Source organism: Epinephelus fuscoguttatus, linkage group LG21 (assembly GCF_011397635.1).
Source record: "Epinephelus fuscoguttatus linkage group LG21, E.fuscoguttatus.final_Chr_v1".
NCBI lineage: Eukaryota > Metazoa > Chordata > Actinopteri > Perciformes > Serranidae > Epinephelus > Epinephelus fuscoguttatus.
The window spans coordinates 31,199,286-31,216,877 of record NC_064772.1 but is presented as its reverse complement, the minus strand read 5'-3'; the positions used below and the strand labels follow the sequence as shown (position 1 = coordinate 31,216,877).

Below are 17,592 nucleotides of genomic sequence, written 5' to 3'. Positions count from 1 at the left end.
TGGATTAAATAATTAGCTCATACCCATTTCCACACATTAAAATACAAATTCTAGTGTCACAGGACAGAAAAGCTATTTGCAGGCTTGGAAATGTTCCTTTCTTCATGCTACAAATGCTGTTTGCCAAAGCTGCCATGCTTTGTTTAATGTAGTGTAGAATAATTAGAGGAGAAAAAGCTGCTCATCCAATATTTTCTCAAAATCCGCACTGATAGGGAACTTATTAACCCTGGATAAATGCTGCTCCCTGTCTGTGAGGGTTGTGTACTGCACTCATACCCAGCTTGAAGGCAGCACTGACTCTTGCTCTCTCATCTTCCTTTTCAGTTCGAGAAAAGCGGAAGAGCCTTTACATCAACCATGTGAGTACGATAAAGGACACTGTGTATGATATGTTAAAACAGCAGCAGTGGATCTTGCACAAAAGCCTGAAACTATGACGTTAATTTTGTCATTTAACTGTCAAGTGTGATACAGTTGTGAATTTTCTAAGGGTGCAACTGGTGATTTTAATGTCTTGTATTTTTTGCAAGTTCACACACATTTCGGAGAACAAGGTAAAATCCTTGAAATGACCCTCAACCCTTTAATCATTGCCCCTCCCTCTTCAAACCACACACTTACAGCTGTAGCCATATGTGCAGAGGATGTAGTTAAGTCATTATTTAGACGTAGAAAAATAATGTAGCCACAACTATTTCATCACATCGTGGTGTAGTCCATCTTTGTCCTTCACTCCCTCTGCCCCAAGTGCAGGAATTATTGAATTATGCTGTATTTAGTGATGAATCAGTGACATGTTTATCCCTAAAAATAATAAAGATTCATTTGATTTTGATCATGCAAATTACTTTGAAAGAAAGCTCATCACTAAATCAAAGTCTGGGGCCTCTCTGAAGATGCACTCCACCATAAATGCCATTCCTGCATGCAACCATGTCCAGCGCTGCCAGAGGACACACAGAATTAGTTTGTGGGCTCACAGGTGCCCTGCTTTCCATGGCTGTCAGCAGGCCTCTTGGCCGATCCGTGTACGACTGAAATATAGATTGACGCATATGTGTGTCTGTCTGTATGTCTGTATGTGCGTGTGAATTCCAGCATCATCCAGGCCCAGTGAGACGGAAGTACAGCTCCTGTTCCACCATATTCCTCGACGACAGCACTGTCAGTCAGCCCAACCTCAAATACACCATCAAATGGTAACTGTACTCGCCAAAGATGAGAGAATAATCATAATGTAATGATGAATATCTGTCCACAATGAGAGGAAATGTTTTGACTCTTTGTTGTGATGTCTTTTTTTCCTTTCACAGTGTAGCCCTCGCAATATACTACCACATAAAGAACAGGTACGACAAGTGTTTTCACTCATTTATGGGGAACTTTGTCTCTCTATGTGCGATTCATCTTACAATCCTGCATCAGATATCAGTGTCAGAGGTTAGCAAACAAAGATAGAAAGAAAATGGCCCCTTTTGACTCCCTAAGCTCACGTTGAAATGTCAGACTCTTTAGATATTGTGACATGTGAAGCCTGCAATAAAATGTGGGCTTGTTGAATGATGTAGAGACAACCTTTTCTTTGTGTCGTTACATGATAACCTGTAGGAATCCTAGCTGTTTAAAGCGCAGATAAATGCCCATAAATGGCGTATTGAACAGGCAATCTGACATCAAATGATATGAGTCTCATGCCACCTGTTTTTTATTTCTATCAAACCCTGATGTTCCTCCAATCTGTTTGTCATTCCAGAGACATCGACGGAAGAATGTTGCTAGATATTTTCGATGAGAAACTGCACCCGCTCTCGGTAAGGCCTCAACCAAAGATAAATTTCCACGATGCGAGCGCTGTAAAAGTGTCAGGACTCATCAGCAAGACAAACCGCACACGCTGATGAACAGCAAATACCCAAATGGATCACATAGAGGGGGGAAATCTGTCTTGTAATCTTGGGAGCCATCTGGATCATTGAAATGTATTTTCAGTTCTTTTTTTCTTTTTTTTTTTTTTTTTGGAAGTGTCAGTCCAAAACATTACATCACCACTTTGCCTGATGCTCCATTTCCGAAAACTACAAAGCACTCCGTTCAAAATTAATACACATTTGTAAGCAGTCTCAACTAGCAGCTTGTGTTTTCATTTTGGTCACAGTCACATCAAATGTTGCCAGCACAGCGACTCTTTCATTTTCATTTTGTTTGTTATCTTCTGTTGTAGAAGTCTGAAATTCCTCCTGATTATGACAAACACGACCCTGAGCAGAAGCAGATCTACCGCTTCGTCAGGACGCTGTTCAGCGCCGCACAGCTCACCGCCGAGTGTGCCATTGTCACGTTGGTAAGTGCGTGTGTGTGTGTGCGTTTCAGCGCTGACACCAGGAGGGAGTGTTGCTTCCTGATTCTCTTTCCCCCTTCCCTTGTGTATTCTTTTCTGTCGCCTTCCTTAGGCTCCTTTCTCTGATTTATTTTTGGACCTCATTTCTTCCTCCTGAATCCTGTGAAATGCTCGATAAATCTCTGCAGAGATTGTGTCCCCCGAAAATGTTGGAAAGTTAACTAATTCTCACAGGAGAGAGCAGAAAATTGGAAGGTGATACAAAAAAAGTGACAGGATCAGTTTGATCTGTGCAATTTCCTCTCAGAATTACCTTGGTGTGTAAAGTGTGTCTGCGCCTGTAGCAAGGATATAATTGGTGCTTTACTGTACCACAGGTTTTCGGTCCAGCTCACCTGGATCAAAAACGTCAAAAACGTCAACGCTTTACTCCCCGTTGCATTTAATTTCTTTCCTTATTTACTCCCTTACTTTGTCTCTTAATAATAGTAATCATTTTACCAGGTTAAGACAGACATATCTAATCTTAAATTGATGCATAAGGTTAATTAACTTGTGCTGTTTTTCCCAACTTTTATCAGCCACATTTAGTCGAAATTTAACTCTCCCTTCTCACTCATCTGCCCAGAAACATCTCTTTCCACACTTTGTCGCTCTGGTCAACGCGTGTGTCCCAGGAGACAGGGAAGTGCAGGGTTAATGCGCTGGCCCGGTGGCCTCGTATTGAGTTGCACTGCTTCCTGACAGATGCACAAATGTGTTAACTGCATGTTATGGGTGGACCCTTGTGGCCGGACGGTGATGGGAAAGCAAGCGAGCGAGCTGACGTACAGTGTCTGTCGTGTTTCTGTGTCTTTATCCGTGTGCAAGGGTGCTCTAACAAAGATGTGTGAGACAAAACTAAAACACACACGCACACACACACACACACACACACACACACACACACACACACACACACTGGCACATGTCCTGCCACTTCCACCCAGAGTAAAGTGTGGCATTCCATCACTAACTGAATAGCGCTGTTGGCTGGAGGTTGTGGGGTTAGCTTAGCTGACACAGCTAACTTTAGATAAGGGAGTCTTCCTTCTCTTCCCAGCAGTGACATCATCACAGGAGAGGAGAGGGGGTGTTTCTGTATGGGATGGAGAAGTCAGCATGTCTTCCTTTGTGAAGACGAATCATTGTTCAAGATTTCCACGAAAAGGCACCAAGAAAATGACACTCACTGGAGACACACTGCACTTTGTAACATGTGAAGCTGCAGCTCAGTTACCACAGCCATTTTCAGGGGGCAAAGGTCATTCACTGGTGTGTCACACAGAAACTTTTAGGCATTTATTAATTTTAGCACTCTGTTATTAGTTATTCCAGGAGAAAGTGTTTTATTGGTTAGTTGTTTAAATGGTTTGGAGTTTAAACTTGGGATGCTGACCTATGATTTAGAGTAGTTAAAACAACAACCACCAGTCAGGATTGTGGATATATTGAACCTATGTATTACTGAGTGAACTATAAAGTGCTTTAGCTTCCCATTGTTATGAATAATAGATGTGATTTGACACTCGCAGGATACTTTTTTTTTATTACAACATTTAGTCCAGTTAGAACATCTTCAGTTTCAGAGATTAGCCTGTTCCTGGGGTTAGTTCAGGGGTAGACAACCTGCAGCTCAGGAGCCACATGCATCTTCTCGAGTGGCTCCCTGTGACTTTGACAAAAAATATATGGAAATAATATAATTTTTTATTTATCATTGTTGTAGCCCTTACGTTACTCTTACATTCTCCAGTTGTGTAAATGTGTAGCCGATACACTGATCATCAACTATGTGCATCATATGTCTACGATCTGGTGCCTTTTCCTAAAATTTGCCGAATGACAACGGCTAGTGTTGTGTCTCCTGAGTGAGGTTAGCTTTTGATCCCAAATCCAAAAAAGAAATTTCATAGTGAGAGGACAGATTTGTTTGCCCTCACCTCTAATGCTGCAAAGTATAAGTACCAAATAATCCTAAATAGCTGCACCACAGAGTCACTACTTTGTTGTAAAACATATTAACGAATGCTCATTTAGACCTACTAGGAATGATTAAATAGGATGTATTGTTGTCACTATAGGGTAAATATATGTATTGCGGCTCCAGACAGATTTATTATAATTGTTTTTAGCCAAAAATGGCTCTTTTGACAGTAAGGGTCGCCAACCGCTTTGTTAGTTTAACCTCTGAGCTCCATAAAGACCAATTTCTCTGTGGCTTCAGCCCTACGATCACAAAATTAAACCATCTGGGTTTAATGTATTTGCGCAGGGCTGCTGTTTGCCATCCACACTGCCTCTGGATTATTTGTTGTGCTTGTTTGTATAGTTTCCCTCTCTGCTGTTGCATTCATATCGCTCAGCATGCGGCCTGGCTCTCATTTCATGCAGGCTTTCTTCAGTGTTTGCTGCCTGCTGCCAGATGAGTGTACAGTACATGTGGTGACTGTTGGCGGACTCTGGGCCACGACAGAGATAGGTTAGCACTGCCTGCAGGCACAAAGCCCAACCCTGCATGACTTGTCCAATTAGCCACCTGAGCTGTGGTGGTGGGCAAGTAAGATGAGATTATATTTTTATTTCTTTCTCAACCTCTCCTTTCTCTTTGTCTCTCTATTTGTCCAGGCGACAAGGTACCATTTTTTGTCCAGTAATTAGACAGTAATCATCATCATCTTGCAGATGTCTACTTTCCACAGTCTTCTAGGATTCTGTTTAGGTTTTTAAATCACAAAACACTGACAGTTCTGCCACTGTGCGGATCCAGACAGAATTATAATAAGTCGAATGCACAGTATATTCCACTCTGCCATAAAAAATACAGCAGCTCTGCAGAGTTTTTTTGTCAGACTTGTCATCTGAAATGACAGATTTTGGCGCTTTAAGCTACTGTAACTGGTCTGAATTCAGTTGAGCCTGCGGTACATTTTATTTATGGAAAATGAAAAATGTGGCCCCCCGTCAGCCAGGGGAAACTAACGAATAAGATTAATTATTTGTGTTCGACCATGCCTACTACAAACATGTTTAGAAAGTCTGCTGCTTTCATTAGAAAACTTTAAGTTATTCTGTTTCATATCCATTAGCAAGCCAGACATTTAGTCGTCTCCATGCAGCAGATCACTGCAGCTTTCATGCTCCACAGCGACTTTCTAACAAAACGATGATCAGTGGATCAGAAGAATCAGCTTCTGTACAAGAATTCCAGCTTGTAAGGAAGAGGTGCCTGCGGGCTCTGCGTGCTTTGTGATCTGCAGACTGTGTGGGAATTGTGGCTACTGACAATGGGAGAGAGAGAGGCAGACAGATGGAGTGCTTCGATCCGCATGGATATTTTAACGAGTGAGCTCCAGGAAAGCTGGATTCCATCAGCTGCTGACATGTTGTTATTGTGGTTTTTACCTGGAGGAGGAGGCAGGAGACTGTGAGACAGTCTCTGCAAAGGAATATAGACAGGGAGAGGCTGTTAAACACATGAACACAAGCTTTGTTATATGGTGGTTTATTATATGGAAGAAAAGACAAATTATGTGTATAAGCTTGTACGTTCAAAGAAGTGGAAAATATAGGTATTTATGAGACATTTATATTTGACATCTCTTTGCCTAAGGTGTATTTAGAGAGGCTCTTGACGTACGCTGAGATCGACATCTGCCCTGCCAACTGGAAGCGTATCGTGCTAGGAGCAATCCTCCTGGCATCTAAGGTGTGGGACGACCAGGCGGTCTGGAACGTGGACTACTGCCAAATTCTCAAGGATATCACTGTGGAGGACATGTGAGTTGCTGCATACACATCCACAATATTGCATTTTATTAATAGGGAGGTTGTCAAATGTGCACAGAAATGCAGTGCACACAACAGAAATGTCAGGAACGCTAAATGTTAGCAGCTGCTGCCAATGGTCTGTTTCCTCTTGCACAACAGTAATTATTAAACATTAAATGTGTTAAAGATAATTAAGTGTCTGTGTAATGAAGGTGACAGGAGATGTTTTTTATTATTATTTCTGCACTCAAAATGTTACTTAATAACACATAGCCTTTATAGCCAACTTTTCATTTTCATTGCTTAATCTATTGAGAGCGAGCCAAAATAAATTACAGCAGATAAATTAACTTTATAGCTAGCTGGCTCAGTTCGTGTGTGAGAGACGATAATTATCTGGGTGGCGAATGTTGCCGAGTGCTTCCCACCCAGGTAATTTCATTTTGTTTAGTCTGATGAACTCAAAGGTAAGTGGTTCACTCTCATAGAAAACTTAAAAAGTCTTTGTTACGTCCCTTTCCTGCCCTGTCTCTACCCTCATTTAGTGGGCCGGTTGCACAAAACACTTTTCTTTAAAGTCCCGGTTAAGGTTTCCTCAGAATAAAATTGGTTGTACAAAACACCCTCTTCTTAAGGTTTCATTTAAATGTTCACTTAAGTTTTTATGGTTTCCTCCTTGTCTTGGTCTTATACTTAAGGAATACCTAGACCGTTGCACAAAAGACCTTAACAACCAAAGTAAGGTTAATGAGAAAAAAACAACTTGCAGCATTGCAGTTTCTCCCTGTAATCGTTTTTTGTTTTCTGGTATTTGGGGATCAAACTTATTTTGTAGTTTGTGCTTTCTATGATTGTATTCCTCCAGATGTATAATCTTTTCCTCCTCTGACCAATATGGTCAGTCTGGTCTTCCTTTCTTCTGCCATTTTTCCACTATCTAACCATAAGCCAACTTTGTGAGACGATGACAGGCGTCACAAGCGAGTCTAAGCAAACAAACAATCTCCATGGAAACTTTTACCACGGTAAAATCTCTTTCAACGCAGTAAATGACTTCATGAAACCTTTTAAGGGATTCTGTGCGCCTCTGTGTGTTCCTCAGCTAAGGAGAAATTAAGCCTTAAGTGGCATACTCAAGGTGAAAACTTAAGGTGTTTTGTGCAACCAGTCTTAGTGTCTTTCTATGCTTAGAATAGTCTGTGTGTGTGGGGTCAACCTGGGTCCACGAGGTGCTCAGAGTCACATGTGTGTGGCCTGGACACGCTCAGGGCGACCTCTGCTCAGTTTGTCTGACACCCTTTACTGCTTCCTGTTGCGGCTTTAGATTGGTCCTAAAAAAGCAGGAATACAGTAGGTTGGCTCAGTTAAGTACAACTCAACCTTATGATAAACCTTATTAGATGTTGTCTTACTGTGTTGACGTGTTGATGTTGTACTTACAGCGCCATAGCTGTATCGATTCGTGGTGTTTACAGGCCTACATGCATAAATATCGCTCTGTTTATTCGCTGACAGAAAGAGATGCACGGCTTTAACTGGATGTCATCTGAACTTACAAATGAAATTGCCATGTGTGACACAGGCAAGAAGCATCTTGAGCATGAGGACCCACTAGTCTGCCCTACATCCGTCCTAAATCCACAGGAATCTTGGCTGGATTATTCTGAGGGGGAACATGATGCTGTGGACGTGTTGCCGCTGCCGAGACCTTTGAGCTTCCTGCATTCACATGCTTCTGCATCAGTGGCTGTATATTCTTGTCCCTGGGCTCAGATTTTACAGAGCAATGACTGTAATCCACCTGTTCGGGACTCTTTCCACTGAGAGAAGCCCAGCATGTGGTTCTGCTGTGCGCCCATATGGCATTTTCACCCGACGGTGACTCAGTGCTTGACCAAAGATTGCCTCAGATCAATTTTACTCTTTTTAAATCCGTTTTCGGGAACATGGCCTGCTGAATCCCCTCTCCACCCCCCAGCAGACTCGAGCTCGACTGCGAATTAACTGCAGGGGAGTCTGGGAAGAATTGTGAGGAGCGGAGACGCACAAAAAGAAAAAGATGAGAATAGCTGAATGAGTGCCACAGCGAGATAAAAAAGAAGCAGCATTATTAGGCTGAGTTTGGCTACAGCGGAGTCTAAATTTAGCCCGTCTGTTGCTGCATGCCTGTAAGTGTGCGTGGGTGGGGAACAAAGGCTAGGAAGAAGGGATGGGTAGTGCTTCTTATGCAGGTTACAATGCAGAATGAATCGGCCGTGACTGGAGATAAACAGATGAAAGCATCTGTCAGCGCGCTGCAGAAGGGATCATAGAGCTGTGCTGCATCAGGCAGAGCATGACAATAGCATTTTCAGGATGTGGGATTAATTTTCTTTACACATAATGCTCAGAGCCCTTTTGCCTCGATATCATTCATTCTCAGTATGAGGAAAGGCTTATGTGTGGTGGGTGTACTGGGGATTTACTCGGTGCATGTGTATTGGTGCAGTACATGTGAACATAACACCCACCGTCTGTGTGAGGTGATGGATTTGCCAGGATGGTCTCATGAGCACTAACACCCCGTCTCTTGTCTCTTTGTCTCCTTCAGTCTCTCTGTACTGAATTTATTTGTAGACAGACAATTCAATTTCAAAGATCTATCTTAATTTTATTTTTAGTCTCAGTTAATATCAGATTTTTTGAAGCTTCTCGACTCACACATCTTCTCTCTCTGACATCAGGAATGAGCTGGAGCGTCAGTTCCTGGAGCTGCTGCAGTTCAACATCAACGTGCCGTCCAGCGTCTACGCCAAGTATTACTTCGACCTGCGCTCCCTGGCTGAGGCCAACAACCTCAGCTTCCCTCTGGAGCCCCTCAGCAGAGACAAGGCCCAGAAACTAGAGGTGAGTTATACACACACATACGAAACACTGGAAACAGTTTTTAATTTCAGGTTCAGGTCACACAGAAAAAAATTAAAAGCAAAAGAAATCGTAGAATCTGAACCCCATTTATTGTGGCCTGAGGATGTGCAACACAATGAACTGAGGCCATGCGGCTAATTAGTGTTTTGAAGCGCCTCAGCTCAACACACACACACACACACACACACACACACACACACATACTGCAGATCATCTGCAGGATGAAGGACGGGATGTAGGACTGTGCTGCTGTGTAATTATCTTCACTGCCTCAACATCTGTCTCTCCCTCCTTATCTCTCTGCCGTACTACAGTCAGCAAACTAGACCTTTCTCACAGAAAGAAAAGCACAGGTGTAGTAAATAAAATGTCTAGTCTCAAATCTAAAGACGGTGTGAGTTTTTAGTCACACACTGTAAGATTTTGAAAAGACTCGGGATCTTACAACACAAGAGCTAGATTCCTTTTGAGATTATTTTCCATCCTCCCCCTGGTGGAAAATAATATGCCAAACTCTCTTTAAGAAAAATATTAAGGAATATTGCTGCTTTAGAGAGACACAAATACTGAGAAGACGGACACTTTTGCTCAAGAGGAAGGGAAACGTACATGTGAACACGTCCCATTTAAATAGAAGTGGCCAGCTGGCAACAAACGATTCATTCCTTCACAGTTAAACAGTAAGCTAAAACATGTTTCTGAAAACATTTGAGGTTAGATATTAGAAACTCAGTTACAGAATCTTGGTCTATATTTGATCAGCACTGCAGAGTTTTACAATTTCATCTTTGTTTCTTCGGCCTCTATTTTCACTGCAGGAAACAGTATGGCACCCACTTCTTGTTCATAAACGCAGGCAATACAGTAACATATTCTTGATATGTGTTTGATCAGTGCTGCTTAGATTTACCGTTTTATCAGATTTTAGTCCGAGTTAAAGAGAGAGGGGTGGGTCTGTCTCTCTACCTGCTGATACTCTTTGTGTCCACGGCGACAGCATCGGTGGTGAGCAGTATGAAAATGTGGAAGTACAGCCTGTAGTTTAAGCAACACCCCCGAGAGCTTTGCCAATGTTCATGTCATTGAAATTTAGGTAGACTAAAAACTAATGACAATATTAAACATGGGATTTTGTTTGAATGACAAAACAAGAAAAAGATTGATTAAAGAAAGCTGGAGTTTTATGACAGCCTTACACCAAACGATCAAGATCATGGGAGCGTGCACTGGCTGAGGTAAAACTCTCATGATTTTATTCCTACATTGGAAGTTTGTCTGTCATTTGGCGTAAGACAGGTATTAGTTGTTTCACACTAAAAGGTGCAACAAGAGGAGAACTTAAGACTTGAAAATGAAACTCCTGATTTGTAGGGGGGAACATTTGTGTACTTCATACTTAAATTTTGGATTAAAAACCTCTTTATACTTTGTTTTTTCAGACAGAAATTAACATTTGTTTATTTACTTTTAGGGTGCAAATACAGTTAGTTTCCATTTGATCCTTTTAAAAATATGTGTATTCTGTGTGTTTAGGTTCTGACTTATCACTTCAAACTGTAATTTACAGTCATTTCATGTTGCTAATGCTGAGAAATTGTCATCTTTTTTATGTTATATTTTCAGTTTTGACAGGAAAGTCATAAGAGAGTAACGGTAAAACAAAAAGAACAAACACAATTAAAGATAAGTAAAATAACTAACCATTTGAAAATAAGTATAAGAAGGAAGGGGTGAGCTGTCTCCATAAAAATAGATTTAATTAAAAGGATCAAAGACAAATCTAAAAATAGGTCAGAAATAATCCAAAACATCTGATTAACCGAAGAGTAGAACTTTTTGCGACGGTGACAGCGCGCCACATTAATGCTCGTTGACGGATCTTTGTCGTGTCAGAATTACAGAGTGCCAAGAACAAATCTGACTGGATTTCTTTTTCAAATACTCATGAAAACCATCTGAATACTTTAAGCCAATAATCACATAAGACAGGATGAAACCAAAATAACTGAGTGAGTGACCGTCCAGCCAAAAGACTTTTTAAAGCTTGATTATCTCAATTAAAGACGACAGTGCTTCTTGTGTTTTGACATATTTGCTGTTTAGTTGAGATTGTCGTCTCATATCGTACTCACAATTACAAGGAACTCAACACAGGGTACGCCTCATTATCTCTGTCTGACGTCTGATATGTTTCGTCCTCCAGGCCATCTCACGGTTGTGTGACGACAAATACAAGGACTTGAGGAAACAAGCGAAGAAGCGGTCAGTGAGCGCAGACAACCTGACGGTGGTGCGGTGGTGTCCGGCCATCATTTCCTAACACTGGCCGCCTGCAGCACAGAGACAGACCTGTCAGACATACTGTACTGTAATTCTGCCTGGTAAGCGGGCACACCAGGTGGGCAGCAGTCCTGTGGATCAGCACACACACACATACACACATATACACACAAGCGGGCACTTTTACAAGTGTGATTGCACCCTCTCTGGTTGTACATAAAAGAAGTCCCACTGGCTGCCTGCACTGAACCAAACAGAGCTGAGCTGAACCAAACTGAAGTGTGTGAGTGAACGTCTTGTGAATGCAGAAGAGGAGGCCGAACTACAGAAGAAGAAACACAGCTGGCAATATGAGAGACTGTGTGAAGTTGGGGAAAAAAATAGGAACAAGCTTAATGCGAGAAGCGACAGACGGTAGCGACAACAGCGTTCCACAATTCCCTCTTAGGCTCCGCTGGCTTGTACGGTCGATCGAGGGAAGCCGTGTACATTCCTTTAATTTTTAACCTTCTGACTCAGTCACTTTCTTAGCTGAAGCATGAGATGATTTTTTTGACAGCTTACAGGCACATTTGAATTTTTAAAATGCTCAAATCCTCGATTTGTTTCAGTGTTTTGTTGGTGTTTATCTGTTCCTTTGCATTCCCATGCAGCAGAAAGCTCTGCCGGCAGATCCAAGCGAAGACGTGTACATTCCACCGCTACCTTGAGTGTACAGTTCGATTCGACTGGACCACATATCGTCGCATCCATTTACACTGTGGCCATTTAATTGAAGTTTTCATTCGGAGAGCTAACATTGAAAACGCAAGTCGGTGTTTAGCTCAGGGGCGCTTTGGCAGGACCTGGGAATTAAACGTGTACTATGTTCTCACAGCGAGGCCATCCAGCCGCCGTTCAGACACTCACTTAAAGCAATATCCATGCATCGCTCTGTTGTTGTGATCGAATACGATGAAGCATGCATACTTGGGAGAAGACTCGACCGGAAGACAGTGGTCCACTACTCTCAGTCAGACGTGAGACATACTGTAGAGCTTTTGTTGTACTTAATTCACTGCCATTGTCCTGACCTGTGGTGCCTGTAATAAGCTACGTTAACACCTCTCCCCTTTCTACTGGAGGAATAGAACAAATAATTGAAGTATTTTTTTTTTCCTTTAACATTTTTGTATGGTTCTTCCAGCTTACAAAGAAACAGCACAAATGGACCATTGACATTTAGGTGCCACTAAACGCATGACTCTTCAGGGTTGTTTTGTGTTGTTCTGAGAGGAGCGGAACGAATGAGGAAGCATTAAAGTGACGATTCAAACACTGCTCACGAAAAGATCGATTGTATACATTTTGCTAAATTGTCTCTGTACAGTGTAAATACAGCGCAGGTGTGCAGATCTGTAGACTGAGGTCGTACTGTAAAAAAAAAACAAAACAGAATGATGTTAGAAGATTTATATTGGGTCAGTTTTTACTGTACATGACGGGGATGGTAAATATGTCGGATTCTTGTTCCTATGACAAATCAAGTAAAGACAAAGTATTAAGATTTAAAATGGGAGACACCACTTAAGAGTTTTTGTCTGTTCTCTTGTTACGATGTTTTCACACTGCAGAAAATGCCAAGTTTTTTTATGTGTTACATACTGTATATGGTATATAGATAATACGAGACAATTCAGCCTTGTTTTATTATTTGTTGTCATTTTTAATTTTTTTTTACCCCAGTCTGTGGAAGCATTGCCAGATTCATGTGTTCAACGATGCCTGTGTTTATACGGAGCCTCGTAACTGGGAAATGATAGGAAAAGGTGATCAGGCAAGTCAAAAATACATCAATGAATATTTTTGTTGATGAAATAATTACAATTGAGCTTTTGGAAAAACCTTTAAAGCTTTGACAGTTTCCTTCGATTGATGAAGTAGATTAAAATTTAATTTGTTTTTGGTTTTGGCACACATTCAGTCAGTTAAATGTTCCAGTTTTACCAACATCTCTCTTATAATGGTGGTCTATTGGGAAATTGCTGCTTAAGTACTGCAAGAGGCTACTGGGACAAACTGGCAGCATGGCTGAGTAGCAGCTGGGTATCAAGCTCTCTTAATTCATTCATGGTTTAGCCATTCGTGTTTTCAGTTTAGCTACCTAGCTACACAGTTGTTTAGATTAGACTGATAATAACGACAGATGACGTTTCTCTCATTTGCAAAAATGAAGCCAAAGTATTCCTGATATGGGCGCTGCCATCTTGTGCTGGTGACGTCATTTGGAGACAGAGTATGCGCAGTAGCAATCGGGATGTGGAGCCATGGTATCAAGTTGAAAATTAAAAATTGAATTTCCCCTCGGGGATTAATAAAGTATATTAAAAAAAAGTTCCTGCCACACACCCATCCGACCCAGTCGCAAGCGGCGCCATTGATTGGGAACACACCGGTTGACACACACAGCTGTCAGTCATGATGCCACACCCCCTTTGCATTGCATCAGATAACTAGTTGAAACCAAACTTGAGAAAAAGGAACACTTCAACATAGGTTAGCATAATAAGAACTACCTAAAATGGCAGAAAACATCTTTGCGAAAAATATTTGACTTATTAGTTTGGCCCATGTCCCATTCCCTCACATGCAGGGGGCAGGGTTTATGATCTATACTGCAGCCAGCCACCAGGGGGCGATTGAGATGTTTTGGCTTCACTTTTGGGGAGCTGTCATGTCATCTATCTTTATATACAGTCACTGGATCTTACACACACAGGCACAAGCATACAAATGCTGGACCAGTCACATGCTGTGGACATACACAGTCAAGAACATCTTCTTTTCTGCATCATGAAAATAAAATACAGTGAAATAAGTGGGAGATGTTGTGTAGAAAAAATAGAGAGCAGAAAAATGATTAAATGTATGCCGAGACCAAACAACTGGAAAATGATTTGGTGAAAGATAATAAATAAAGTGTCAATCAACTGAGGTTAGAAGAAAGTCCTCAAACTTTATATTTCTTTTTATCTAACTAACAATACTACTGTATTTTTGACTTTTCTGATCTCCTTTTACAAAGTTTTGTCAGTTTTGGGGCTCCACACTTGTTGTATTTACTGGAAATCAGCGAAACTATCATAAGCATTTTTCTCATGAACAAATCACCTCCTGATTTGCTCCTTTCTTGACATTTCTCAAATCAGAACAAGGAAAATGTACAGGGATGTCGTTGAAAGTAAACCTATAAAATCACTGAGTTTAATCGGTTTGATTCATTCTAGCAAGCTGATGTATTATTCACACTTCGACGGGTTGATAAAAGTGTGAAGTAATGTTTTGATTATATAAACTTTATAAGTGGTTGTTTGGCTTATGATCAACTGGACTCACATTTCCTCTGTTACATAATTAAAAATGAGGCACAAACGTAGATTTTTAAAAGCATTTTTCTATATAACGCAGAAGTTAAGATGAAGGTCCAAATTCAGACGTGACATCAATGTACCCTCTTTCTAGCCGAGCTTATTTTTCGCCTTTCATTGGCAACTTCCACGTCTGTGACTTCTGTTGTCTGTCGAGCTACTAGAGAATCAACCCGTCAGTAAGTTAAGTGAGATTTCCGACCGCGAGCAGCAGGTGTGAGAAGGGACAGAACTGTACCAAAGTCATGGAGAAATGAAGGACGATCCTGTTGGACGTGTCGCTCTGAGCCAGCCCTCTTGCACATAAAGTATATGAACAGGTGTTGGGACTTGGGAAAGAGAGCTGTTGTTTTGTATGGTGCTTTGAATGAGTGAAAAAATGAAGTGCAAAATGTGTCTGTAGGAAAGTAACGTTACTGGAGTTGCTGTTGTGAGTTCAAACTGTTAGAGGTAATCAAAGATTGTATATCCTATTTATTGTATGTGTGTGCATACAGTCCAGTCTGGCGTTCTCTAGACGCAGATGTGAGCGTTGATGCCATGTGGTCGACGATGGGGAGTCCTGAGGTGGAACATTTGCTCCGACAGCAAAGACCGTGGGCCTGTGGCGTCCTGTCGGCTGGTTACTAGGTGTGTCATAGCCTTGTGCACTGAACTCTACCTCTGCATAGAGTTTTACTTTTCTCGACTTTTCTTCCTCTCTTCAACGACACTTTTTTGGATTTCACACATTCAGCTTCGATCATGACGACTCCCCCGTGCTAACAAACGTCAACTGCTGTAGCTGTGACCTTTTTTTTTTGTTGTTTTTCATTGATTGATATTTTCTACATGTGCTGTGTTCTGTTGTTGTTGTTGTTATTGTCAGCGTGTTATTTTCTTTTCAGTGAATCATTCTGTTCCCGTTCTCGGTTTGCCAAACTCACATCTGTTCTCTCTTTTTCTCTCTGTTCTCTATGATTTGAAGATCTGCTCCCAATTCTTCTCTTACGAAGCAATGTTTAGAAAAATCTGTGCAAGAATTAAACTTTAAAACCTTGCAGCAAACCCAGCGTGTGTCTCTTGTTTAATCTACAGAATCAACTCACCCAGACACTCACACATTTACTCTGAAACCTCAAACCATCTTTCAGAGTGCTCTCCCCGCTGCTATCACAATATTTCAGTATGCACTGTATTGTAGAGCTGATGTGACTCAGCAGGGTTTCTTCTGTCAGACAGAACCATTTAAATGGCTTAGAGCAAGTGGTAATACAGAGATTACACTCTGCCATATTGTCACTGAGGGACACATTTAATCCTCCGTGTTGGCCTTGATTTGCATTTCAATTGCTGCTCTGGTAATTGCAATACAAGTCAATTCAATGCAATGAGGAGGTGCTGTGAGTGTCAATGAGAGCAATTGCGAAACATCTCTGCTGAACCACATCAAACATTTACATCTAACATACTATACACATAAACTGAGCTTTGAAATCACATCTTTTGGGTTAATGAACACAGACAGCTTAGACTTTTGTGTGTTCAGCTGTCAGATCATTATTTTGAGAGAATTAAATGAAGTCCAGTTTTATTCTGTTTTTAAAATGTGGGCCAGAAAACACAGGTAAAAAGCACTGGCAGGCATCTATAGACTGTTACACCTCATTATACACTGCAGTTAAAGGTGCAGTGTGTGACTCTGGAGCAGGAACCAGAATGTGTATTTAACCTCTGCTGTTTATTATTTTTTTTCGAGCTGCACACGTTCTTTTGGTCACTTTCACTTCCTGTACTTGTAATTAGCACGGGGGTGTGGCTTCACAGTATTCTACCTGCTCATTCACTGTTGTGGCGGCTCTCAGACAAAGAGGGTGAGTTTTTGGCTCCGATGTTTTCCTTTGACCGTTATATAATGCAACGTAATATTTCATTTCATCTCATTTTACCAGTTCTTTGTTTAATTAACTGGACTTAAGCATGAATTTCTTTGAATGAGTCACAGTTACAAGCCTACTCAGCCTCCTAGCGGCTTTAGTCATTGATAGTCGCCACAGACTATAAAATATGGGATGTTGCATTGGTTTGTGGACTGTCGTTTTGAAGCCTCGAGTTCTGCATTTTGGCCTTTCCCATCTTGATTTAGAGTGAGGAATAACCATTTGGATGAGAGGGTAGAGCTGTGGATAACCAAGGCGTCCAGTTGACTCACAGACTTTAGTTACTCCTTGCAGAGAGCACGTCACTCAAGCGGCCCTGCTGTTGAACATGCACAACTTTAAGCCTTACAACCATTTAAACAGGTGAGCTATATAAAAATGTACCCCACCCCCACCCCCGTACAGGTGTCAGAAAAGGGGAGATTAGCCATTGAAACCAAAACTGTTTTTTTGTACCAGGCTGTAAATATTTTTGCATGTTTTTGTGTGTCATGCATGTATACTTTTGCTTTAAATTTGAGTGTTTTAACATGGACGTCTGTGGGGATTGACTCGCTTCTGGAGCCAGCCTCAAGTGGCCATTCAAGGAACTGCAGTTTTTTGCATGTCCATGTTGGCTTCATTTGTCAGCCGCGTATTTTGCTGCTGGTTGGTAGTTGGACTGAACCACCGACCCAGAGTGTCAGTATTTGACGACCTGAGAAAGAAACCTTCAGCTGGGGTTATTTTTCATTCGAATTGCATAGAGGAGACCGGGGTAAGATGAGCCACTTTTCATATTCAGGATCACTACATCAAGGCTATTATAGTTTTGTTGCTAACTAATATATGTGCATATATTTCAGGATGTTGTGCATCCCTACAAAGACGTGAATCCTAGTTTGGTGTCCTTGCTAACAGGAGGGCCAATTGTGGAAATGACGGTATT

General features: G+C 41.4%; 1 protein-coding gene across 4 annotated transcripts in view; it reads left to right on the top strand.

The window, feature by feature from the left end:
* Positions 1-14,576, top strand: part of ccny (cyclin Y) — a 45,593-nt gene extending 31,017 nt beyond the window's left edge. For 2 of the 4 annotated variants that reach the window (XM_049564885.1, XM_049564884.1), the window contains 9 exons: positions 328-362; positions 534-557; positions 1,102-1,202; positions 1,317-1,352; positions 1,757-1,814; positions 2,225-2,344; positions 5,994-6,160; positions 8,875-9,037; positions 11,262-14,576. In XM_049564885.1, coding sequence (XP_049420842.1) covers positions 328-362; positions 534-557; positions 1,102-1,202; positions 1,317-1,352; positions 1,757-1,814; positions 2,225-2,344; positions 5,994-6,160; positions 8,875-9,037; positions 11,262-11,378 — 821 coding nt within the window. In that variant the 3' untranslated portion in view covers positions 11,379-14,576. The remainder of the gene's footprint in view (positions 1-327; positions 363-533; positions 558-1,101; positions 1,203-1,316; positions 1,353-1,756; positions 1,815-2,224; positions 2,345-5,993; positions 6,161-8,874; positions 9,038-11,261) is intronic. The other 2 variants (XM_049564887.1, XM_049564886.1) reach the window with 1 other exon arrangement.
* Positions 14,577-17,592: the final 3,016 nt, after the last annotated feature.